General features: G+C 39.8%; 1 protein-coding gene across 10 annotated transcripts in view; it reads left to right on the top strand.

The window, feature by feature from the left end:
• Positions 1-25,605, top strand: part of atp2b2 (ATPase plasma membrane Ca2+ transporting 2) — a 125,484-nt gene that overhangs the window by 68,392 nt on the left and 31,487 nt on the right. For all 10 annotated transcript variants that reach the window (XM_061687314.1, XM_061687313.1, XM_061687312.1 and 7 more), the window contains exons 5-12: positions 225-350; positions 3,047-3,172; positions 3,457-3,489; positions 7,047-7,139; positions 11,264-11,305; positions 13,947-14,108; positions 17,425-17,639; positions 17,710-17,952. In XM_061687314.1, coding sequence (XP_061543298.1) covers positions 225-350; positions 3,047-3,172; positions 3,457-3,489; positions 7,047-7,139; positions 11,264-11,305; positions 13,947-14,108; positions 17,425-17,639; positions 17,710-17,952 — 1,040 coding nt within the window. The remainder of the gene's footprint in view (positions 1-224; positions 351-3,046; positions 3,173-3,456; positions 3,490-7,046; positions 7,140-11,263; positions 11,306-13,946; positions 14,109-17,424; positions 17,640-17,709; positions 17,953-25,605) is intronic.

The following is a 25,605-nucleotide window of genomic DNA, read 5'->3' as shown; positions in this document are numbered from 1 at the left end:
GATGTTTTTTTTCCACCACCATCTCTCCTATTGGATGAGCTGCTATGTCCTAACTAATTATTATTCTAAACATATGCATGTACCTGTATATATAAATATTTTTTGCTACATACAACACTGGTGTCTATTGTTGTTAGCAAAAAAAAATAAAAATCTATACACGAACAACCGTTTTAATGCAAGAGTGTCAGTTTTATGCCAAGTGCCCCTCTTTTTTCTCTCAGGTGATTTGCTCCCCACCGACGGCGTATTGATTCAAGGCAATGACCTGAAGATTGACGAGTCGTCGCTGACCGGAGAGTCTGATCACGTGAAGAAGGCCGCGGACAAAGACCCCATGTTGCTGTCCGGTATGTGAACAAACTCACAAATACAGTGGAACTAATAACTCAACACATCCCTGTTGAAATGCCAGGGTTTTGACTAGAACAATGTCAGGAAAAGCTTACTAGAACATCTGAACTTTATTGGTAAGAGGGGTGTCTAGACTTAGACTATTCGTGCAGAAACGTGATCACACAATACCGCAGAGTCCGCTTCTCATCCTCTTTCAGTTAGATAAAGTAGACTTACGCAAACTCGACAACGCTAACATTAGTTAAGGTGTGCATGCGCGCTGCTGAACGTGTTACTAATAAGCAAATTCTTTGTCACACAGTTTATTTAAACACAACCAGGCGGGCAGTTTGTGAAACATTTCATCCAGGGGACCAAGCAATTATCGTTCCCTCACTCTCTTTACTGCTCCCCCTCTTAAAGGGGTCCACACGCAGCACTACACTGTAATAAAGGCACTGAGAAAGGTTCAGTGTTGCCAGCAGTGCAGAAAAGAAAGTCCCAGCACTAATTATTACACCGACTTAGACTATATCACTTTTGTTTCCATAGATGTTGCGCTTAAATGCTTCCTCCTGGTCTCATGGGAATCTATTAAGATTTCATGCAAAAATGATGCATGGCAATTGGTAGAAAAGTGACATTTTTCCTGTAACTTGAGCAATCAAAATAATATCAACAGTACTCACCTGACTAAAGGTGTTGTCGTTGTTCATTATGAATTTGATAGTCATCCTTCCAGCAGTAATAAGGCTTAGTGTGGTGTTCATATTGATTAAAAAAACATCCAATTTATATAATAAGACATGTCATGCTTAACAGTTTGTACATATTCCAACTAAGTTATTGTTCAGGTTTAATATATTATCCCCAATGGAAAACCTCAATAAATTGAATATGTTTGCAAAAATAACGACACCGTCAGTTTTCTAGTGTCACTGTAGCAGAATCGAAAATACAGCAGTTTGATTCCCCATTGAAATGAATGGAAATGCCATTATTCAGTTCCAGCCCCAACTTGTGTTCCTTCTGGTGTGTGAGCCTTGGCCACCAGGGGGCAATATAATGTAGACATACAGACACAAATAAAGAAACATTTCACAGCCAAGTAACTCAGTAAGGTGCAGTAATATTATTTTGTTTTCACAGAGGATGATGAATCTATGCCTTTGAGTTTTGTTACATTGTGTGTCTACATGTATAGCTTCACCGTTTGTGTTCAAATATCAGTTGCTAAAAGGGTTAGCACACTGCAACACTGAGGCTATTTGTTACCCTGTCTATGCTGTTATGCATTGTATGTTAGCTTTAAACTAGCAGACTTCTGTATAAAGCAATGTTATGTGGTTGTTGTAAATTCACAACATGTTAGTTTAGTTTAACAGTAAACTTCAACTGGGTGTGACAATAAATAAATGAAAGCCTCTTTTTTGACAAATTGCTCCCTATTTGCCAAACTGCTGCTTGTTGTGTAGTGAGTCGAGTTGAGCTCACTGCCACCATACAGTACTCGTATCTCAAGTTTTTGCTCGCGAGTCAAAGCAAACTTCGGCCGAGGAATGGCTTGTATCTCCAAAAACTAATTTCGGTCACTCGTAAGTCAAGGTACAAGATTTTGCTTTTCAGAGGATTGCTTTTGGTTAAATTATACGCAAAGGCTTTCTTTTTAGATACAGAATTCTCTCTAAATGCATTTAATTCACTACCTTGGCATTCATTCAGACAAAGGAAAAAGGTTGTTAATTAAAAGCTCGAAGCTGACACGTTTCCCCTTTGCGAGTGCCAAACTTATCTTTAAGTGTTTGCTGCGTGAGATAAATCACGTTCAGTAGTTGTAGGAGTCGCAGAATATGTCTGATTAAATTTTATAAAAAAAAGTGGATTAATCTCTCTTTAGCGTTTTGTTTCTCCTTGGATAATTAGCCGTGTGCCGTTTTTCTGCCTTCGTTAATTAGCCTCAAATTCACCCATATTCTCCCAAAGGTTAATCATGCTCACTTTGTGTGCATGCGAGTGTGTTTGCGTGTGCTCTAACTATGTTTTTCAGGATTTTCCATTATTGTCAACTATATCTCAACTATATTTCTATAGCTAAATGTTAGAACAATTTAATCAGACTATAATCCTCTATATTGAATTGAATATTGTTAATTATGTTACTCTTGGCAGCACAGTGGACGACTGGTTAGCACACAGGGTTCTGGGAACCTGGGCTCAAATACGGCCTAGCCTGTGTGGAATTTGCATGTTCTCCCCACACCTGTGACCCGAGTGAGGATCAGCAGTTCGGAAAATGGATGGATGAATGTTACTCTTAGGGATATAAATGATATAAATATTATGATTAGACCAGTCTTTTGCTTGTGTTTTTTTTTTTTCATTTTGTTTCTGTATTGTATTTGATGCCGCAACAGAGAGGTAACAGTGATGGCAAAGAGGGAAAAGTGTGATGAAAATTTCCTTTCATTGTGTTTAATTTAACAGTTCCCTTATAATTATTATTATTATTTTTACCTTTCTTTGCTGATTGGTTGTACAAGGAACTGCATACTTCTTATGCTGTGGCATCCATTTGAACTTAAATTTAGTTTATTACAGTTAAAATATGGTTACTACTATAGGATTTTTCATAAAATTAGCATAGCACAATATTAAGAAAAAGCAAACAACACTTTTGCAAACACCATGAATAACAATATCTTACCTCCAGGGACCCATGTCATGGAGGGCTCAGGGCGCATGGTGGTGACCGCAGTGGGCGTCAATTCGCAGACTGGAATCATCTTCACCCTGCTCGGAGCTGGAGTGGAGGAAGAAGAGAAGAAAGAAAAGAAAGGCAAGATATTGAGACGATGTTTAATTCTTTTTAAATAATTAATACACAATTTTCTATAGGAGCATATTCCCCGGCAAAAAAATAAAATAAATAAATACAAAATTAAAATAATCTTTGTGTCCAACATCCTAAAGCTTTCAAATCATATGCTTAATCACATTTCTAACGTGCATACTTGAAATACTGTATATTGTGTCAAGTGGTTATTTGGTGGTGAGCTGCAATGGAGCTCAGGAGATTTCTTGTCCTTTATTTTGTCTTATTGTTCCACATTTTCCTGGAAGGAGGCGCAGTGGAAGACGGACACCAGAACACAGGTAGCGTATCCTCTTTGTCTCACCCCTGGGGGTGGTACGCTCTATCCCTTTGACTATTAACGCCTACTCTTTCTTACAATTAGCCACAAGTCACCTCCTCCTCAACACTTGTCCTCACTTAAAAAGAGAAACATTTTGTTTATGACAGTTGAATCAAACTCACTGAAATTATAGAGCTAGCATCCATAGTCAGTCAATCAGTTGGTCAGTTAGTTACTTAGGTGGTTAGTCATTCAGTGAGCTAGAGAGTTATTCAGGATCTTAGTTGGTCAATAGTTTAGCCAATCAATTTTTACTTGGTTGGTTTGTCAGTGAGTTAATCAGTTAGTCAAGTTAGCTAGTCAGTTAGATAGTCAGCCAGTTGGTTTGTTACTGTAGATAGTCAGTCTGTAAATGATCAGGATATTTTGTTGGTCACTCACTCACTGAGTCATACTTTTTTCCAGTTTATCATTCGTGTAGGTAGGTAGTCAGTTAGTTAGTCAATTAGTTAGTTACTTAGTTGGTCACTCAGTAAGTGAGTTAGTTAGTCAATAAGTCAGTTAGTCCCTGACCAACCAACTGTGATAATTATCTTAGGCACAGTTGGTTGGTCAGTCAGTAAGTTAGGCAGGCCATTAATCGGACGGTCAATTAGTAACTCAAGCAGTCAATTCCTCATCCATCCAGTTAGTCAGTCAGTTAGTTTGTTACTTAGTAAGTCAGTCAGTTGTCACCAATCCCATAATTTACTAGTTACTTACTTGGTCAGTGAGTCAATTAGTTAGTGAGTCTGTCAGTTGTGTAATTATTCGGGCACAGTCAGTCGGTCAGTCAGTCAGTTAGTCACTTTGTTATTAAGTAAGACTGGTAGTCTATCAATTAGTTAAATGGTGAGTTAGTCAGTTGGTTGCTGACTGATTTGGTCAGTCAGTCATTTAATTCATTAGTCAGTTCGTGACTGAGTCAGCTACGTATTCTGTCTTCCTCTTTTATTATAGTTACGTTTTGACCTGTGTTTGTAGTGTGATGCAGGGACCCAATTAGGTGTAAAATCCACAAATTCCCCCGCCCCCCCATTTGAGCTGCATGTGATTACATGTGCAAAATTATTCAGCGTGTCTGTTAAACTAGTAAAAAAAAAAAATAATCAATCAAACAGAAATTCCATTCAATAGTTCTTTAAGTCTTGGACCAAGGTCAACATTGCTTTAATCTCAAGCATATATACGTACGTTAAAACTTTTCGTACACATTTCAGAGACTTCTTAAACTCTCCTGCCAAAATCGCTGAGTGCTGCAGTGCAATTACTTTTTAATTACAGTGGGTACGGAAAGTATTCAGACCCCCTTAAAATGTTCACTATTTTTTATATTGCAGCCATTTGCTAAAATAATTTAAGTTAATTTTTTCCACATTAATGTACACAGAGCACCCCCATATTGACAGGGGGGAAAAACGGAATTGTTGACATTTTTGCAGCTTTATTAAAAAAACAGAAACTGAAATATTACACAGCATAAGTATTCAGACCCTTTGCTCAGTATTTAGTAGAAGCACCCTTTTAAGATAATACAGCCGTTAGTTTTTTGGGGAATGAGTTTTTCACACCTGGATTTGGGGATCCTATGCCATTCCTCCTTGCATATCCTCTCCAGTTCTGTCAGGTTGGATGGTGAATGTTGGTGGGCAGCCATTTTCAGGTCTTTCCAGAGATGCTCAATTTGGGTTTAAGTCAGGGCTCTGGCTGGGCCGTTCAAAAACAGTCGAGGAGTTGTTCTGAAGCCACTCCTTCTGTATTTTAGCTGTGTGCTGAGGGTCATTGTCTTTTTTGAAGGTGAACCTTCAAACCCAGAGCCCAATCTGAGGTTCTGAGCACTCTGGAGAAGGTTTTCGTCCAGGTTAGCCCTGTATTTGGCCGCATTCATCTTTTCTTCGATCCCGGTTCCTGCAGCTGAAAAACACCCCCACAGCATGATGCTGCCACCTCCATGCTTCACTGTTGGGACTGTATTGGACAGGTGATGAGCAGTGCCTGGTTTTCTCCACACATGCTGCTTAGAACTAAGGCCAACAATTTCTATCTTGGTCTCATCAGACCAGAGAATCTTATTTCTCACCATCAGGGAGTCCTTCAGGTGTTTTTTAGCAAACTTTCATGTGTCTTGCACTGAGGAGAGGCTTCCGTCGGGCCACTCTGCCATAAAGCCCCGACTGGTGGATGGCTGCAGTGATGGTTGACTTTGTAGAACTTTCTCCCATCTCCCGACTGCATCTCTGGAGCTCAGCTACAGTGATCTTTGGGTTCTTCTCTACCTCTCTCACCAAGGCTCTTCTCCCCCAATTGCTCAGTTTGGCCGGACGACCAGCTCGACGAAGGGTTCTGATCGTCCCAAACGTCTTCCATTTCAGGATTATGGAGGGCCACTGTGCTCTTAGGAACCTTAAGTGCAGCATAACTTTTTTTGTAACCTTGGCCAGATCTGTGCCTTGCCACAATTCTGTCTCTGAGCTCTTCAGGCAGTTCCTTCAACCTCATGATTCTCATTTGCTCTGACATGCACTGTGAGCTGTAAGGTCTTATATAGACAGGGGTGTGGCTTTTCTAATCAAGTTCAATCAGTATAATCAAACACAACTGGACTCCAATGAAGGTGTAGAACCATTTCAAGGACGATCAGAAGAAATGGACAGCAGCCGAGTTAAATATATGCGTGTCACAGCAAAGGGTCAAAATACCTATGGGTGTGTAATATTTCAGTCTTTCTTTTTTATGATGATTTTAACAAATGGCTGAAATATAACAAAGAGTGAAAAATTTAAGGGGGTCTGAAAACTTTACGTACCCACTGTAGATCATAAAGGACGGAAAGATGAAGTGACCACATCATCCCATCCATAGATTTTCAACACCACTTATCCTGGTTAGGGTCGCGGAGCGCTGCAGCCTATCCCAGTTGACTTCGGGCGAAAGGCAGACTACAACCTGAACTGGTCGCCAGTCAGTCGCAGGGCACACATAGACATGGACAACCATTCTCACTCACATTCACACAGTCACTGAGTGGGAACTGAACCCACCCTGCCCGCACCAAAGTCAGGCGAGTGTACCACTACACTATCAGTGAAAAATCACTTCGAGACATCACTCTTTACTCAATTTTAATGAATTGAAAATTCTCTTTACAAAGTTTACATGGCAGATGCCAAATAACTAAAATGCCTATGATGTCTATTGCATTTTTTTTTTACAACACTACATGCGCTAAAACAGAATGATTTCTAAACAGTTCTAAAAGTTTTTTTTTTTTCTTTAACGGCCATTCCTTCCCATAAACGATGTTTAGATTGTGTGTTTTGTGTCTGTCCAATGTTATACTTGATTTTTTTAGTCACTTGGGCTACTATTATATGAATGGTAACTACACCACACGTTTAATCAACACCAACACTCCTGACTAAATAAAGATGCGGAAAATGTTAAATGTCTTATAACCATGTTTTTTTCTGTTCACTGTCTTGTGTTTGTTCTTGCGTGTGTGTGTATTTATGTTGGGCTTCCATTGTTACTGGCTAGACTGCTCGCACCCCCCCATCCACCCCATCGCCACTATTGCCACGGACGGGGCAGTGGGCTTTAATGCCCCAGGCAGTGCCAACCTTATTAATGGTAGGTTGACAAAACCTCTGATCCTCTTTCTGTCGTCATCTTTGGCCTCCTCACCATGCCATGAATCCACCGCCTCGTACCCTCTGCTTGGCCTTTAAGTTCTACCTTTTTTCCCCCACAGTCTTGCCTCATTTGTCTCTAACTGTCATCATTGATGACTTTGATTTCATTCATCTGCCCCCCAACCCACAGGTGTGATATACCCCTGTCACGATGTTACCCACCCAGTGTCTAATTAATTTCAAGCTGTTCCTAATATTGATTTCATACCTATAACTGATTTTTTTTTACTGTTTACATGTTGTTGTTTTTAAACTGACCCATATCTATGTGATTTAAATTAAGTGAGTACCTGAAAAAACAGCACATGCACACACACACACACAAAGTGGTCTGTGCACCGCTAATATATAAGGGTGTAACGGTACATCAAAACAAAAACAAAAATCACGTTCTGGTATGCTTCTTGGTTTTAAGGTCACGGTTAGGTTCACATTGGGTTTAGTATAAAAGGAAAGAACGATGGAAAAGGAACAAAATGCACCCCATAAAACTGCTTGTTTTTTTGCATATACAGGAAATGATTTAATGACTGATAAAATAAAACAATAACAATGCAAACATTTTTTTTTTTTTAAAAACAAACCAAATAATCCAGCCATCCATTTTATCTACTGCTACCCCAGTGAGGATATCACTAGGGTCACGGGCATGCTGGAGCCCATCCCAGCCATCATCGGGCGAGAGGCAGGGTACACCCCGAACTGGTCGCCAGCCAATCGAAGGGCACGTATAAACAAACAACCATTCGCACTCACATAGCAACCTAAAGACAATTTAGAGTCTCCAATCAACCTACCATGCATGTTTTTGGGATGTGGGAGGAAACCGGAGTACCCGGAGAAAACCCACGCAAGCACGGGGAGAAAATGCAAACTCCACACAGGCGGGGCCGGGATTTGAACTCCGGTCATCAGAACTGTGAGGCAGATGTGCTAAGCAGTCGTTCACCGTGCCGCCCAAACCAAATAATGCATACGATAAAATACAAATTACATATGTAATATCTATATATAAGCAGAAATCTTTGTTTCCCTTCTTTTTTAGGAAATGGAAATGCAGACATGTGAGGGTTTAAACAATTAGAATTATTATCGAAATTATGTTACTGCAGAAGCAAATTCAAATAATGGCATTTGTTATTGTATTGCTTGATCAGTCAGATATTTTTATTTCATGCGGCAGAGACATTCACGTGATGCCGTTTCAAATGAGTTCAAAAGTTTGACGTACTGCCAAAAGCATATCGCTTGGCTTGATGTCCTCAGCCAGAAGGTGAGCTCCACTGTAGTTGTTTGCGGAGCAGACGTTTGGCTTGAACATGAGGCAATTACACATCCTGTCCTGTACCTAATATCCTCTTTCTCTGTAGCATACCGAATGTATAGAAAAATCTGAATATTATCTCATTTAATTTCAGATTGTATATAAGATTTTCATCCACGTTTGGAGGAGGCCTCACTTTGATTGTGTTGTTGAGGCACTTTTTTGAAGCAATACACAGCGACAAAAAATATTTACAGTACATCAAGAAACCGGTATTTATACATGAACATATTCTCTCTTTTGGGCTAACCAGACACACTATGGAGCAGAAAATGCAAGTAAGGTTGAACAAAGATTTGCATCTGAGTTTCAAACCCCCCCAAAAATATAATCGTCATCGCAAAATTGTAAATCTATACGTTCTTTATGAATATAGTGTAGTAGTGGAAGAAGTACTTGTGATCGTAGTTAAAAAGAAAAAAAGACAAATAATCATAAATTTAGCATCTTATCACGCTAGCCTTGCTTGCCCTTATGCTACCTGTTTGTCAGCTATAGCCAAAAGTCTTGAAGTTCCCAATGGTGTGTTTGTTCTTTGTGTATGTGAATATTTAATACATTTGAAGAGAGTGCAAGGATGCTGAAAATATCAAGTATTCCTAGCCTTAGCATATACCTTTGTATTTAACATCCTGAAACACTAATATATTTTTAACCTGAGCATATATCTTCTTATTTAACAATACATGATCTGACTGACAAAAGCTTAGAGCCATCTTCTTTACTTCCTTCAGTACAAGTCATTCTCTTCCGCATTGTCGCTGTTTCAGGATGAAATAAAAGATTTACTTCTTTCACCGTGGCACCGCGACGTCTCCTAGGAGACCGGTGGCAATGTGCTACTTGTGCTCGAAACAGCCGGGCGATTATTTGTACCGTGACGGCGACCTTGCAGTGTCCCGGGATGCAACGATTTGTCATCCCCACCACAACTCTGGCGTCTGCTGTGTGAAACGGAGACTTTGCAACCGTGTGGACGATTCCAGCATTCCTCTGGTAATATTTAAAGCACAGGTGGAAAGATTTTCGTCTTAATTTTTTTACGCAATTAGTGCTCATCACTGCAATTATAGCCCCAGGTAGATAAATGAAAGCCAAGCTGCAGTGCGATAGCGCAACGGCTAATATTACAGAAAATAAGCAAATGTGTGAATAAGACATTTTAAAATTAAACTTCTTTCCTTGAGCAAGCAAGAATCCACCGGCAAATTAAATTCCCTGTCCCCAAACTTAAGTTTTGATTTCTTTTTTTTTTTTTCTCCTTATGTAACTTCACCGTGTGGGAGGCTTTTTTCCTTCAGGCTCTCGCGCTCTCCCTCTTCACATATTCATTCTGCTTCACTTTGAGTCTGTGATCCTGCATGCACACACACTTTGTGCACGCTGTCTCCATTGTGTGCTGTCAGCGACATCATCGTGTTCCGTGTTAAATGCTACATGCTATGTTAAAGCCTGTTCAATTTGTGTGCTTGATGATGTTTGATGAAATATGCCATTGAACTATCAATAGCTCATTTCTGTTTTGTATGCAGCTCACTCAAAGTCAACATACACCAAAAGGTTGGGAAGTTCGTGTTTGATGCTTCTTGACGGTTAAGTTTATAGGATTGAAACCCTGGTCACACACTGCTGAGGGATTGCCTGCCACTTGAAACCGGGAGATGTCAACCAATGTGGTTCCCAGAAGTAATCAGTTAATTTATTGACTGCTAGATGTTTTTGAAGCAGAGTTCCCCATATTGCCAGCCGTTTTGGAGCATTTTGACTGATATTTCAAGACTCACAGAATATTGTGATCTGTGGCAATATAACCACAAAACCTACCAAAAAAAAAAAAAAAAAAAAAAACAGGAGACTAACTTCTTTCACCAGAAAAAGCAGAGAAAATGAAATTTTTGTTACAAGAAACATGTCAAGTAGAAAAATGACTTTGACCTTGACACTAATTTGTTTTGGTTTTGTGACACCTCAAAGTATACAGTAAAACAAAACAAAAAAACGAATATTTTTTTTTACAGATATACAACTAAGAAACACGCAGTGAGTGACTGACTCACCACAGGGCTCAGATTGAGCATTAGTGGCTTTTTTTTTTTTTTTTTTTTTTAAAGTTTTTTCTTTTTTACAAGACAATCTTCATTCACTCCATGAACTGCCTCATCTTTTCTCACGATGGTGACACACAATTCCTACTACCTACTGCAAAACATACTATATTCATACAATACATATACAAACTCCGTTCGAGTGTGAGGTGCCTCAAATTGTCTGACTTCCAAAGTATTGGGATTCCTCTCCCTCATAATCGACTTGACGTGGTCCACATGCCATTCAAAATGGTTGTCTTGGTCACTGTATATTGAACAGCCTGTCCAATTAAGTGCTGGTAACACCCTGCTGCGGGATGGCAAAAACGGAAATGTCCAGGCTTTCCTCCAACGGTGTAAAAGAAGCTTTGTTACGTTAAAGACATTACAAACACAAACATGAATTTCCAAACTTTTTGGAATGATTTTTTATTTTGTAATCCAGCCCACCTACATATCACTTTCTATGTTGCAAAGATGTTGTATTAAAAGTCATTTTCCTGTCTCCCTGTATTTGTTTTATTTGTTCTTGCTGGGAGGGTGTCCCTCACCGTGTGTGTTTTTTTTTTTTTTTGTCCATGTGATGATTCTTTGTTGACATGTCTGCCTTGGTTATCTATGTTGTTACTGTCTTGTATGTCTCCATCGTAGGTAAAATGCAAGATGGCAATATGGAGAGCAACCAGATTAAAGGTAACCAGACCACATCCCTCCCTCCGTCCTTTCCTTTTCCTATCCCTCATCCTATTCCTCCCTCTCTCTGGTGTGCAGTGTAAGCTGTGGGTCAAATTCAGGTTACATTCAATTCGTCTCCATGAGGATTGTGCACTTCTAATGCAGAAAAGGATTCCGGGATTTAACTCTACCAGACAATTAAAGTGTTGGGTGTCTCATGTTTGGCCTTTGTTTAACCTGGAGTCTTATTAGGTTAGACTACAAACCCCCTCCCCTCCACTCCCTTCCCCTCTGCTGCGTCTGCCACTGCTGTGTTGTCCCGTTGTTGTTCTTGTTGATGTTGACGTGTTGTCGTGATGTCAGCAGCATCTGTAATATGATAACGTCATCCATGAACCTGGAAAACCTCCACAATCCTTTTACAGTAATATCTTCTAGTACTTCAATTGCATGCCATAACTTATTTCCCTTGTTCAATAACCTCAAAGGTTTTTTTTTTTAAATCACTACGCACATAACAGGATCAGAAAACTCACACTACAAAAAGAGGTCCGTTCTAAGTTTTACAAAGATGATAAACAATAAGATTTTTTACACTCTGAAGTCCTGGTTGACACTTTAGCTTGTGTTTGAATCTCTCGGCCCTCGCCGTAGTTGACACGTGAGGCTCCCATGTCGTAGTTGACGCTTTAGGCGCTTTTATCGTGTTTGACTCTTTCTTGGTCGACACATAAGGCTCTCATGTCATCCTGCAGTTGACGTTTTATGCTCTCATTTTGTGGTTGACTGTCATAGTTGACACTTGAGGCGCTCGTGTCTTAACTCATTCAATGCCAGCCATTTACAGCCTAGACAAACCCGTATATTGCTAGTCATTTTATAGCATTTGACTGATTTTTCAAAACGCACAAGAATATTGTGTTCTACGATTATATACAGTATGTATACTAAATGAAAGAATAGACTCCCTTCTTTCACCAGGAAAAAAAAATATTATTTTACCTTTTTCCGTTCTTTACTAATCAGCAGTAAAATGTAGGCAGGTTTTATTGAATTGGGCCGTTTCTCCCAGACACCCGAGAAGTTATTATTATTATTTTTTTAAACGAAACAATATGAAGTAGACAGTGACTTATTTGCACATATTTTCTGCTTTCATGCCACCTATAACATCTGAAAAGTGGCTGTATTCCTTGAACCATTTGGGAATGGCTTTTGATAGCAAAATAAAAATGTGCTGTTAAAGAAACATCACTTTTTAGACTTTTATTTTTCCCAATTGCAGAATTTAGAAATTATTGTTTCTTTTATGGTCTATGGCAGGGGTACTCATATAGAATCCTAAAGGGCTGCAAAAAATAAAATAAAAATTCAATGAGTTAAAGGTCAATTTGTTGATGTTGGTCAGGACACGTGCAATAATACTGTAACATTCAAGACAAAATGTTATTTTAGTTTAAACCAACACGATTAGGGACTGAAATAAAATGTTATTTCCATTTTGACTTAAGTTAAAATAAATAGTTGAATAAAACAAAACATGCCCGCAACCCTAGTGAGGAGAAGTGACTCAGAAAATGGATGGATGGATGGAAAACAAAACATGACACTGGTCATTAATCCAAAATAAGTATTTCAGATTGACGATAAGAATGATTTTCTTTTTGAATAGAAACGCAAAGAACTACAATAAAGAAGGAAATAAATATTAGGGCTTCACACTTTGAGCGCGAGAAATAATAACCAAATACAGATTGGTAAGTGAACCCAAACAGAATAAATAATAACAAAAATCTAATTAGTACACTTACAAATGATATCAAGAACACTGTTAAGTTAGCAACATTTACAAAGTTAACATACAGTATACTGTATCTTCCTGTATTATGCTCTTATTCTGAAAGAGAAAGCCTACAATGTCCGGTAACGGAAGTACTGTATTTTACTTTGCGATCCGTATGTGTAACTTTGACTTACCAACTTCACATGAAACACTAATAACGCATTTTTGTGCAACAAGTAAAGACTAATACTAACAAGGCACTTGTGTGTCACCACTTACTTTGGCATTGGCGCACACAGCAGAAGGAAATGTATAGTCTGGTACACACAAGCCACCGACTGAGTTGCACGCTCTGCTTGCAGCCACACCGACGCCACTGCCCGTGCGCAAGCCGTGAACTGGGCCGCTCGAACAACAAATAGTCTTCATGTGCTGAAACATATTTTGATGAAGGCGTGACTACCACGCAGTAGGCGCCCACCTCATATGCGCAAGCCTCACAGAATGGGCTAATTGTCTTGCCACCACACTACAATGAGAACGCCCAATCTCATATGATTTTGGAAAAGGCCGGAACAGTATAGTGGCCAAAAATAGAGGGCCACCTATTGAGTACCCCTGGTCTATAGTCTGTTATTGGATGCATGCGTATAGAATTTGAAATCCCATCCTGGACCTTTTTACGACCGTATATGTATGTTGGCCTACATGGTGGCATTGATCATGTTCTTCCCAAAGATAAGGAAGCTGCATACCTACTAATTATCTCCTGTTTTGATTTCTCTTTGCTAAACTCTGACTTCATTTTTCCTCCTTTTTGCGTGCCCTAAACTCACTGTTCCTGACGCTGTTGCTCTGGTTATGTGCTCTTTGCAGTGAAGAAGCAAGATGGCGCGGCCGCCATGGAGATGCAGCCCCTTAAGAGCGCCGAGGGTGGCGAGGAGGAGAAGGAACGGAAGAAGGTGTCCATTCCCAAGAAGGAGAAGTCGGTGCTCCAAGGGAAGCTCACCAAGCTGGCCGTCCAGATCGGCAAAGCAGGTACCGTCTGACAATAAACAATTACAGTAGAAGCCCTCAAAATCATACAGTTGGGAATTCAACCATACTTTTCTGGAAACTTTCTAGATTGAACAGTCATTGTGCCACTTCAGTTTACTAAGCACTTAAATGATTAATTAAAAAAACAATACTTTTTCTTCTCCCTTTTTAAAACAAAATCAATGTATTTGTTTTAATTATAGCATCATACATGCAATGTATTTTTGGTTGTCTTTCATTTTTTTCTTCCACAAGTAGTTTATTAAGACCTTATTTAATTCATTTAATTAATTTCTTAATTATTTTAATAATAATAATAAATTAATACATTTACTTCAATAATATTTGGGGTCATCTCGCCACATGTAATGCATCGGTATAATCGGTCATTTTAAAAGGCTGTCCTCCCGAACACAAGTACTTAAAAAATGAACATGTATACACACCACACAGAAACATTTTTTAATTTGTTTTTTGCCATTTGTCAGCATGCAAAATTTGCTAAATTGAAAACTTTTTACAACACACTTTTTATTTATTTTGTGCTATAGAATGATTTCGTATTATTGAAATTGATTCATTAAATTAAAAAAATATATCCCGTGTATTTACATGGACAAGCCGAAATGAAAATAAAATGAAGATTCAGGAATAATTGGGCTCTATATTATCAGTCTAAAAAATATTTCCCTGGTATTTAAATGCCTCTCCTGGGATTATTTCTTCTTGTCTAAAATGGCCTCATACCGTGCTGAGTCTATTTGGCTTGCCCTTGACAGTCTGCTAATGTGTTTTCTCATGGAGTTTTTAAAAATAATCTTGTACGTGAGGACCTACACACATTTCTAATGCAATTTAGGGTGTGAAGGAGTGTGTGTGTGCATATTGGCAGGCATTTATAGCACAGCACACATTCCAACATGCCCACATTGTGGGTGCTATCTCTGCAGCAATGGCGTGTAACATGCATGTAGTTTATTTTCTAAACTAAGTCCTTAAAAGTTGCATAAGAAATAAACTATTTTTGATGTACTATTTCAGTGGAGAAGCTTTTATTTCTTCCGAGAATTCCTCAAAGAAAGTCCTTGTTGTCATAGCGACACCGTTACATCAGCCGGTCGGCGTGAGTGACGGAATGAGGACGTGGTGTCAGAACAATGCAATGCTGCGGATGGATTAGCATACACATGGATCGCCGGGTGCTTTCGGCACAGACTGTGTGGACTTTGCTCACTGCGGGAGCTTGTGATTGTCTCGTGTGTGTGTGTGCTTTATGTTACTATCGCATTGCCGTGCACTCTGCCTGACACCCAGTGTGGCGGCTGCTAAGCACCATTTGAAGTTTTGCGAGGTGACTTTGGGTTCAGTGTCAGGCACGAAAAATATACTTTCCAGCGGGACATATGGGGACGCATAGCTGTTATAAATTCTGGGAAACATCATTAGTTGTCTTTTGTTTTATTTATTTCTTGCCAGACAAGGAAAAATTGCATTGAGCAGATGCATGTAATGCAGTACACAAAGTCTTCTGAAAAACACGACAACTGATGCCGTACGAGCTGTCGTGACTACAAGCATGTTGTACAACTGTTGACAGTTACTTGGAACAGAGTATACAAGAATAACTTAGGTTAATGAGCCACAGACTGCGTCACTTTGTCTCAAGAAGAGGTGAAATTGCATAGAAGAGATGTGCGTAATGAAGTAAAAAAGGTCTTCCGACTAACACGGCAGCTGATTTCAGAGGAGATCCCGTCGTGATAACATACAATTGTTCACAGTGAATTAGATCAGAGCGTACAAAAAAGAAAAGAAAAAGAAAAAAGGTTAATTATCTACATATTGCTGCACTATGTCTAATGAAGGGGAGAAATTGCATTCAGCAAATGCACAAATTGCACTAAGGTCTTCTGGTCTATACGAGCTACCCTTGTGACCAAAAACATCCAAATGTTACAGTTACTTGGAACATACAAAAATGACCTTGGGTAATGAGTCAGGTGCTTCTTCACCAAGTCTGAGGAAGAAAAACTACATAGAGCAGACTTGAAGAAAACAGTACGCAAGGTCTTCGATGAACAAGGAAGCTGCTGTTGCAAGACCTCATGACCACAATATACCATTGTTTAGTGTCACTTGGAAGAGAGCATGCAAAATAGCATTGGGTAATGAGCCACATGCTGCTGCACCAAGCCTTAAGAAGAGGAGAATGCAGTAAAGGTCTTCTGATTAACAAAGCAGCTATGTGTCCCACAAGGCACCTCATGACCACAAACATAGAATTGTTTGCTGTTAATTGGAACAGCATACAATGTTGGTTAATGAGCCACATACTGCTTCACCTTCAAACCTGGGCTAGAGTTTCAAACTATGGTCAGGATTGAGAATTTGTATTTTAACATGAGGCTAGGGTTCAAATTAGTGTTTCAAGCCTGGGTTAGGGTTTCAAGCAGTGGTTACGGTTCCACATTAGGATTTTGAGGCATGGTTAGAGTTTCTAATTAGGTTTAGGATTTGTTTATGGTTTCAATTTACTATTTCAAGCCTGAGTGAGGATTTCAGGCAATGGTTAGGGTTTCAAATTAGCATTTCGTGCCAGGTTAGGGTTTCAAATTAGGATTTGAAAGTGGCTTCAGGTTTTAAAGTAGGGTTTGAACCCTGTGCTAGAGTTTAGAACTGTGGTACTGGTTAACTCATTCACAGCCAGCCCTCCAAGTTAATATTCATATTGGCACATTTGACATACTTTAGCTCTCAGTGTCAGTGAATGACTAAATATTTAAAATAAGAGATGAGGGTTTCAAGCCTAGATTAAAGTTTCAAAGTAGCGTGACGGGTTGGTTATGGTTTCAAATTAGCGTTTCATGCCTGGGTTACAGTTTCAAACTAGAGATGTTTGATACCACTTTCTTCCAGATCGATACCAGTACGGGGATTCACTCTTGAGTACTCACCAATAGCGATACCAATACCACTAGTATTGGTGGCTGGTATCGGCAGCCTTAAGGAGTACCAGATACATTGAAATAAGGCTGGTATCGACCTGATACGATACCTGGTTATTGGTACTCGCCCATCCCTATTTCAGTGGCAAGGTTTTAAGTTATGATTTCAAGCCTGGGTTAGGATTTCAGGTAATGGTTGGGGTTTCCAATAATATTTCATGCCAGAGTAAGAGGTTTTAAATTCGGGTTTTAAAACTGTTTTCAGGTTTCAAAGTAGGGTTTGAAGCCTGTGCTAGGATTTCCAGTTTGAGTTTAAAATTTGGATTTCAAAGTAGAAACGATGGGTTACACTGTCTGGTATATTTTCCCAGGGTTGCTCATGTCGGCCATCACAGTCATCATCCTGGTGTTGTACTTTGCCATCGACGCCTTTGTCGTCCAGAAGCGTCCTTGGGTGCCCGAGTGCACGCCCATCTACATCCAGTACTTTGTCAAGTTCTTCATCATCGGCGTGACTGTGCTGGTGGTCGCCGTGCCCGAGGGTCTACCGCTGGCCGTGACCATCTCTCTGGCCTACTCCGTCAAGGTGACCGACGTCGTCAAATGTTTTTAATCGACAGGGTTCATAAAACTTTTTTTTTTATTTCGACCTACAGAAAATGATGAAGGACAACAACCTTGTGCGTCATCTGGATGCGTGCGAGACGATGGGCAACGCCACCGCCATCTGCTCGGACAAGACGGGCACACTCACCACCAACCGCATGACGGCCGTGCAGTGCTACATTGGCGACGTGCACTACAAGGAGATCCCCGATCCGGGGGTCCTGCCTCCAAAATCGCTGGACCTGCTCGTCAATTCCATCTCCATCAACAGCGCCTACACTACTAAGATACTGGTAAGCATTTTATTTACTGTCTATTTTTTGACGTTCATGTCCTTTTCATTGTTAATTCTATTCAGTGGTATTGTTACTGTGCTAATCCATGACAATCTTATTTAAATTATACATTTTATAGACTAAGACAAGGGTCGTCAACCTTTTTGAAACTGAGAGCTGCATCTTGGGTTTTGATTTGTGTGTTAAAAAAATTAATTAGGGGTTTAGGTCAAGGTTAGTGTTTTCAGATTTGGGTTTAAAGCCATCTTTAGGGTTTCAAGCGAGCGTTAGGATTACAAATTAGGGTTTCATGACACGGTTAGTGTTTCTGGTAGTTGTCCTATGGTTTCAAGCCCGGGTTAGGCTTTTGGGCAAAGCTACACGTTTCAAATTAGGGTTTAAAAGTCTGTGTTTCAAATTAGGGTTACGGTTTCAAAATATGGTTACGGTTTCAATCCCAAATTTGAGTTTCACATTTATGGCTTCAAGCCTGGGTTTGAGATTCAAGCGAAGATTAGAGTTAGAAATTAGGATTCCTAGCCTGCGTTAGGGGTTCAAGCAAAGCTTTAGAGTTTCAAGATATGGTTAGCGTTTCAAAGTTAGGGTTTCAAATTAGTGTTTCAACTAGCTTTGATGGTGGAGTGGATTATATCCGCCTTTATACCATATATAATAATATTCTGACACTTTGACCCCGTTCAAAGCATTTTAGCGCTCTTAAACCAAAGCTTCTTTAGTTAAGACTTGACCAGACGAATATCTGTAGTGAACTGCACACATTCTTTTTCTTCCTTTCCATCATCCAATGGAAAAGGAAGACTTTCATGATGCGCCGCCACCGCCGCCTTGGAGACAGGAAGGCAACCAGGCAGTCAGTGTCCTTGGCTGCCTCTTTACATGCAGGAGGCATTCGCTCAAACTTGTCACCTTGAGAGCGCTTGTGTTATTTTGCTCTAATCTGATATTCAGAGTGTAGCAGACTGCAATTGGAGCCAATCTGTCCAAATGCAGCAGACGGTGCGCTCGGTAGATGGATACTCAGAATTGAAAACCAGTTAAAAAAAAAAAAAAAACTCCATCCATCCACTTATACTGTACCTCATGCTGTCCCTTCGAAACGCTTCCCACTGGGCAGCATTTGATCAAAAACAGTGTACAGACTGGTCGGGCTGAATAAGCTATTACCTGAAATGCCCATTCGAGACACACACGGGAACGAGTTGTCACTATGGTTTAGTTGGAAATTGTACAAAATGTTCTGCACTACGTTATTAGTTGCTGCACTTGGATTTTGTCACATTGTTCTCCCATGCTTTTCCATGCATCTAACCACATTTAGTAGGCTCTTTAGGAAGTAAAATGTGTTTTTCCGCAGGGGTCTTCAACTTTGTGGTTCCAGACGTTACCTCCACTGTGCTTTACAATATGGGCTTGTTTGTTTGGACTCGTGTGTTTGGGATCATACTTTATTGTTCAAAGCTTTTGCCTTTCCGTCAGTTTGGTAAAGCCTGGCCTTTCTATTCTTCTGTTGTGTCTGTACTTTTGTCCATGAAGTCTTACGCAAACAGTGCACTCTGATACCGTCACTCCTGCCGTCTGGATGTTGTTGCTGATCTCACAAACAGTTGTTTAGTTTGCTTCCGAGCGGGCATTAACACGCGTAACGTATATAAATATGGATGCATTTATTGGTTAGGAGCTCTTCAATGAAGAAGAAAAGGGAAGCATGCAATTAAAGAAGGAAGTTCATCATGAGAGCTGAAAAAAGGGACATTTCAGATGAATATTTAGCTCATGCCGCCCCCACCACTACCTCGGCGCTGTACGTTAGCCACTGTGTTCTTATATAAGAGGCCGATCCTGTGGGATGCCAAGGTGGCCGTGGAAGTCTTTGATGGGCATCACACACAGCGGCGGCGGCACAAAGCCAATGAAGGCAGCCTTTAATACTCGCATCGTCCCCTTACCGCCTCTCTGTCTTCATAATCCAGCCACTAGTATGCCTCAAGTGGAGATGCGTCATCCCATGGGGAGAGGTTCGCACAAATTTAACACAGTACGTACACACACACACACATGCCGTACAACAAGGAAGTATGCGCAAAGGCTACGGCCTGGATGTCATCTTTACAACTGTGTGATGTCAAACAAGCATGATGTACGATGCTCCCATTGAAATACACCTTACAAACATCCACGTAGATATCTTTAAACTTGTGTCCGCCCTAGAAAAGTGTTTTTTAATGGCCCGAGCATGCGGTGCAGAGGCCCTCTTGAAATGTCTTATTCACCGTAAATATTCTTCGGCCAAATAAATTGCCATTTTGAGTAGGTCTATGATGATACTCCAAAGTTAAGATTCAATTACATTTTTTAATCAATTAATTCATCTTAAAAATATGATGTATTATTTATAACATATAATTCATTAATATGATTTGACCGAGTAGACTGTGCCTGTGTTTTCATTTTTTTGCCCACTTCATTTTGGGACGGTGTCTATGAAGGTGAATAAACATGTTCGATGTGGATTGGAGATTTTTTTTGAAAGCACTTACAGCAAATATAGTCGACTACACGATTTCCATCACTGTTAGCTGAAAGCTCCCATTCTGATGATCTAAATGATTTTGAAGTGCCTGCATTAACACACGTACGTTACACTTCTACAGCTCTCAAAGAGGCACCAAATGACTTATTAGTCATACTAGCCATGTCGCTTCCTCTCCTCCAGTCCGTTCTCCTAATGAAGTTGAACTAATAATAGCATTAGCAGTTGCCACTATTTTGCTCACTCCAGGCAGATGATCATCACTGGAACAAGTTGCCACATGACAAAGGAAAAAGCTTGCTGAAGAAATTAATCTTCAATCTCGGAGTAATCTTAGAGTTAACCAATTTTCGGTTTCAATACTGTATCATTACAGGGTTAATTTTGAGGTCTTTTCAATACTCAGAAATTGACAGGCTTGGCTCAATAGCGCCTCACCCGGAAGTCTTTAAAAATCCAGCCCCCTAAGTGAGTTTCATCTAGTGAAATGACATTCAGTAGGCGTGTAGACCCACAAGAGTCTGAAAGCCATACTCGATAAGACACAGAAAAGTGCCCATTTTAGGATTATTTTATCATTTCCAAAAGTCCTTAAAAGAAGAATTTCTACAGATTATTTCACGATTGTTAGTGCTACCATGACTTACCGGTGCCCCAATTTACAAGTTTTTCCAAGTAACGAGGTGTCGTTTAGTGTTCCAGGGAGTTTCAGATTTTCTCTCTCCCACTCACTCCCACTTTCTCTCCCACGTGGGAGAAAAAATGGAGCACTTATTGTACTGTACCGCTCTCGCATGTCGCAAGTAGAGCCACAGTCGCCAATGCACGCTCAGCTGTTTATTAAACGGGGCAAAGAGTTGAACACACAAATACAAACCGAGAACACATAAGGAGCTGCTGTAGGCCACAACTCATGCCCAGATTCTCAAACGCAGACGAACCTGACTCCGCCTCCTGACGTCACTCACGAGTGGTTACTCAAGAAAGAGTAGTGCCGTTGGGAAGCGGTTAGTGCAGTGTAAAAGGGGCGTTACATAACTGGTATCCACTTCCTGCTGCCTTGCAGTGCAGTGTGTGTCTGTGTGCGTGTGTGTGTGTGTGTGTGTGTGTGTATATATATATATATATATATATATATATATATATATAAGATAGCTGGAATAGGCTCCAACCCGCCCGCGACTCTAGTGAGGATAAGCGGTACAGAAAATGGATGGATGGATATATATTCAATATGAGGTACATACTTTTTTAATAAAACTTGGCTTGAGCCCAAGTGCCAATTTGCTTTGTGAAAATTTGCCTCTGATGCTGATAAACAGCATTTCAGAAAAACAAAACACCACAATGTGATTTCTATTAGAAAGCATTGCTCATTTTGACTCGGCACGAGTTTCATTTTGGCCCCATTTGTCATCTGGAGTGTCTTGTAAATGAAGCCACCCCCACGTACTGATTAACATAGTTTGCTCACCCCTCCTTTTTGGGACTCTACAGCCCGACTTCGCATCAGAGTTGACAGAGCATCATTATCATCGACACTTTCTTGAGAGCTTCATCGCATCCCCGCCTTTCCCCCCACTCACACCCGTCACTGCGAATTCCACACTTCCACTGTTTCTGGGCTGTCCGGTGCCACTGGTAATAGAATTCCTAATCATGAACCATTGTGATATATAAGCCCACGCCGTTATTACTCATCCACGGTTTGTTTGGCGATAATCAGTCGAGCCTAAAGGGACACTAAGCAGACATATTTAATGAAATAGGACTAGTTCAGATATTATTCAGCTGAATTTTCTCATGATTGGCCCGCAGGGACTGTGCTGCATCTTCACGGTGAAAGTGATGTTTATATAATTGCTTTTTTCCTCTTTTTACGCACAATATGAATCCACTTATCTTTTAGAAGCATCTCTGGGGAGGTTATTTTTGACTGCAGTAGAGGAAAATGTTTGGACACAGGATGCATAATGGATACAAAGATCTGTCTTTCGTGACAGGGGTTTATTGTTTATCTGATAAGAGATTCTATGGACATTTGTGCCATTCATTTTTTTTTTTTTTTTTTTTACTTTCTTTCTGTTTTCTATTTTTGTCCGTGTCTGTCCACTGTCAGACCTCATTCTGGCTGACTTTATTTTCCAATAAAATCAATCATAATATAAACAACCACAGAGGAAGTATATAAAACTCTCCGGTTGCACAGAAAAACCGGTCTAGCATAAAGTGTGATCCCCATTCTCCTAAAAAGTAAATAATAAGAATAATAATCATCATCATCATAATACAATTAAAAAAAAAAAAATGTTATGATTGTATAGGTGTACATAATCTTGTGGTCGGTGAGGCTTTACTATATTGTTGTAGCAAGGTTATTGTTGTTTATGAAAATGAATGCCACAATGAAAACTATATTTGAAAAAAAAATGTTTGTTAACTGAAATAAAAATTAGAGTTTTAAAGTAAGATGCCATTTTGTGTTCACAAAAATAATCAGAACAAACAGTAATTAAAACAAAAAAAGAAAAGGAATAGATCCAATTTGCCAAAGGACATTGATTTTTACACTGGAAAAGCTACACAAAAACTATGTGTGTATGTACAATGTAATTTCCAAATGATAACAAAATGAAAAACATAAAAAATGTTGTTTTGGCATAAAATGCTTAATTCTATTTTTGTGTGTGGTTTATTTTATTTTTATTTAGTTGTTTGTTTTGTTGTTTTAATGTTCTTTTCAAAATGTGTCTTTAAGATGTTTTATGTTACTGATATTAAATTTGTTTTGCTCGTTTAAATTTTGGAATAGGTATTTTTCGGCATTTTAACATGTTCTGTTTATTTTTTAAATAGTTCAACTTTATTTAACAATCTTATCAAATATTTGTTTTTATTTTGACTGGTTTATTTTCAAATCAGTTGCCTATGCTTGTTTTACTTTAACAGTTTTCTTTTATTTTTAAATGTTTTACTGGAAATTTGTTAGTTTAAATGTTTAAAATATTTAAATTTATTTGTTGACTTTTTATTTCTCAGTTTTGTATTTCAAACATTTTTTGCAGATACATTTTATTTTTAAACATTTTTGTGTTTTTCTTTTAATTTTGGACGTTTTATTTTATTTTTCAAATAGTTTGAGTGAATTTACAACACCTATATACAATTTACTGTTCCTTGCCCTGATAAAGGACTGCCTGAAATGGGGAGGCCGTGTGGGAGAAAATCGGGATCTAGAGCAAGGAGAGTCTGACAAGATGGTGACACGATACTATTCGAGTTTGTCAGACTGCACTCGAGTGACGAGTGTCCTCATCATTAACTGCGAGAACGCCTTAGTGCCCTCCAGCGCACCTCCGGGCTTCAGCCCAGTTGGCCTGCACAACTCAAGCAAATAGCTACCGTATCATCATCGAGAGGGAAGGGGGTGGGGGGCGCTTGTCGAGAAGAAAGGGATAGCGCGCAAGAGAAGAAGCTCATTGAGAGGGAGGGGAGTGAATGAGAAGATTGAGAAGAAGGAGAAAAGTGGAAGGAACAGGAGGCGTGGATTAGGGAGAGCCTCGTGTGGAACAGGAAGCAAGGTTGCCAGCACTCCCTCTGGCATATGTCCTTGCCCGCGGGAACACCCGAAGACCAGGGAGAGGGCAGCTGGTCCTCAGCCCGAGCGGCCCCCGAAACAGGCCAACGGTAGCCCGGTCGTGCCAGCGTCGGCCTCTCGGTGCCAGCGATGCAGTATCCATTGTACTTCAACCTCGGCCCAATCTCACAAAGCCTCTTTCACAGAGACCCGGCAAAAGTGCAGCATCAGAGTTGAAAATCCAGCATTTTTCCCCTTGTATACAGGCGAATAAATATTGCCAGAAACTGTATGGACCTTTTGCCTGGAAATCTTCAACCTCCTTTTCTGTGTCGGTGGTGTTTATACTTAGTATGGGAATTGAAAAAATGGTGGGTCACAACCAGTGAAGTATTTAGTGAGCTGCCAATTTCCAAAAATGCGTCCAATCAATTCGTAAGCATTTATTCTCGATGTGTCTGCTGCATGCGCCACATGCACGGATCCGCTTACTTACTAATTAATAAGTGTATTTCAGCGGCATGGGGATGAATTGCTACCTCCGCGAGTCAAAATATTGTACAATCCAAGTTCTTACTGTCTTTATCGGGCTTGACAAGTCACTGCACCCCGAGTTGTCATGGTAACGAAAGCCGTCCACACCTGGAGGGGGCGGGGTGACCTGTCGCATGAGTCAGACTGATTTCAGACAGGCTAAAAAGTACTATAACTGTTGATACTTGGGATATTTTGACAAAAGAATGTAAATATTTAAAATAGTGAATAAAAGGCCAAATATTACTCTTTGTAAACACAAGCACTGCGCAAAAGTGCTGTTGCAATATAAACCACGGCAATTTGATTTAATAACATCATACCAATTGGCTGTTCAATACCTCAAAGTATATTTCTTCTCCTCTTTCAGCCACACAAATTAGCCTTACAAAAGTTGACGCTAACATTAGCTCCGCTTTCCGTGCTCTCGACAATGTTTTGCATTCAGCAAACGTCGTTCACAACTTGTACACAATCATGTCTTCTCCACGCTTTCATCAGCCACTTTTAAAAAAGAAAATCCAAATCCATCCAACGGGTTAATCAATGTGCCCAAGCTTCTTCAATCGTGAGTTAACATTCCTTCATAACCAGCGCTAATGCTTCCTCTCTCTCTCTCTCTCTCTCTCTCTCTCTCTCTCTCTCTCGCTCTCGCTCTCTCTCTCTCTCTCTCTCTCTCTCTCTCTCTCTCACTTTTTGTATGCGTTATTTATCTGTAATTGATTAATCAAAATTAACTTCGACCCTAGTTTAATGTTGCTGGTCTTCAGCTGAAGTGAGCTGCTTGTTTTATTGCTGAAAAAAAAAAATCCACAAAGACTACTGGATCCCAGCATAAAGAAAAGAAAAAGAGCAACTCAATATTTGGACTTTCCAGGAAGGAATAATAATGAATGTTGATTCATTTCACTGCGGCCGTATTTACATGGTTGCCTCCCAGCAGCTGCCACCAGCCAAGAAAAAAATCTAATAAAATGTTATCAATTATTTAAAAATCCAATCAGTACTG

The sequence above is a fragment of the Phycodurus eques genome, chromosome 10 (assembly GCF_024500275.1).
Source record: "Phycodurus eques isolate BA_2022a chromosome 10, UOR_Pequ_1.1, whole genome shotgun sequence".
NCBI lineage: Eukaryota > Metazoa > Chordata > Actinopteri > Syngnathiformes > Syngnathidae > Phycodurus > Phycodurus eques.
The sequence above is the reverse complement of the archived record's forward strand: the minus strand, read 5'-3'. Positions and strand labels throughout refer to the sequence as shown.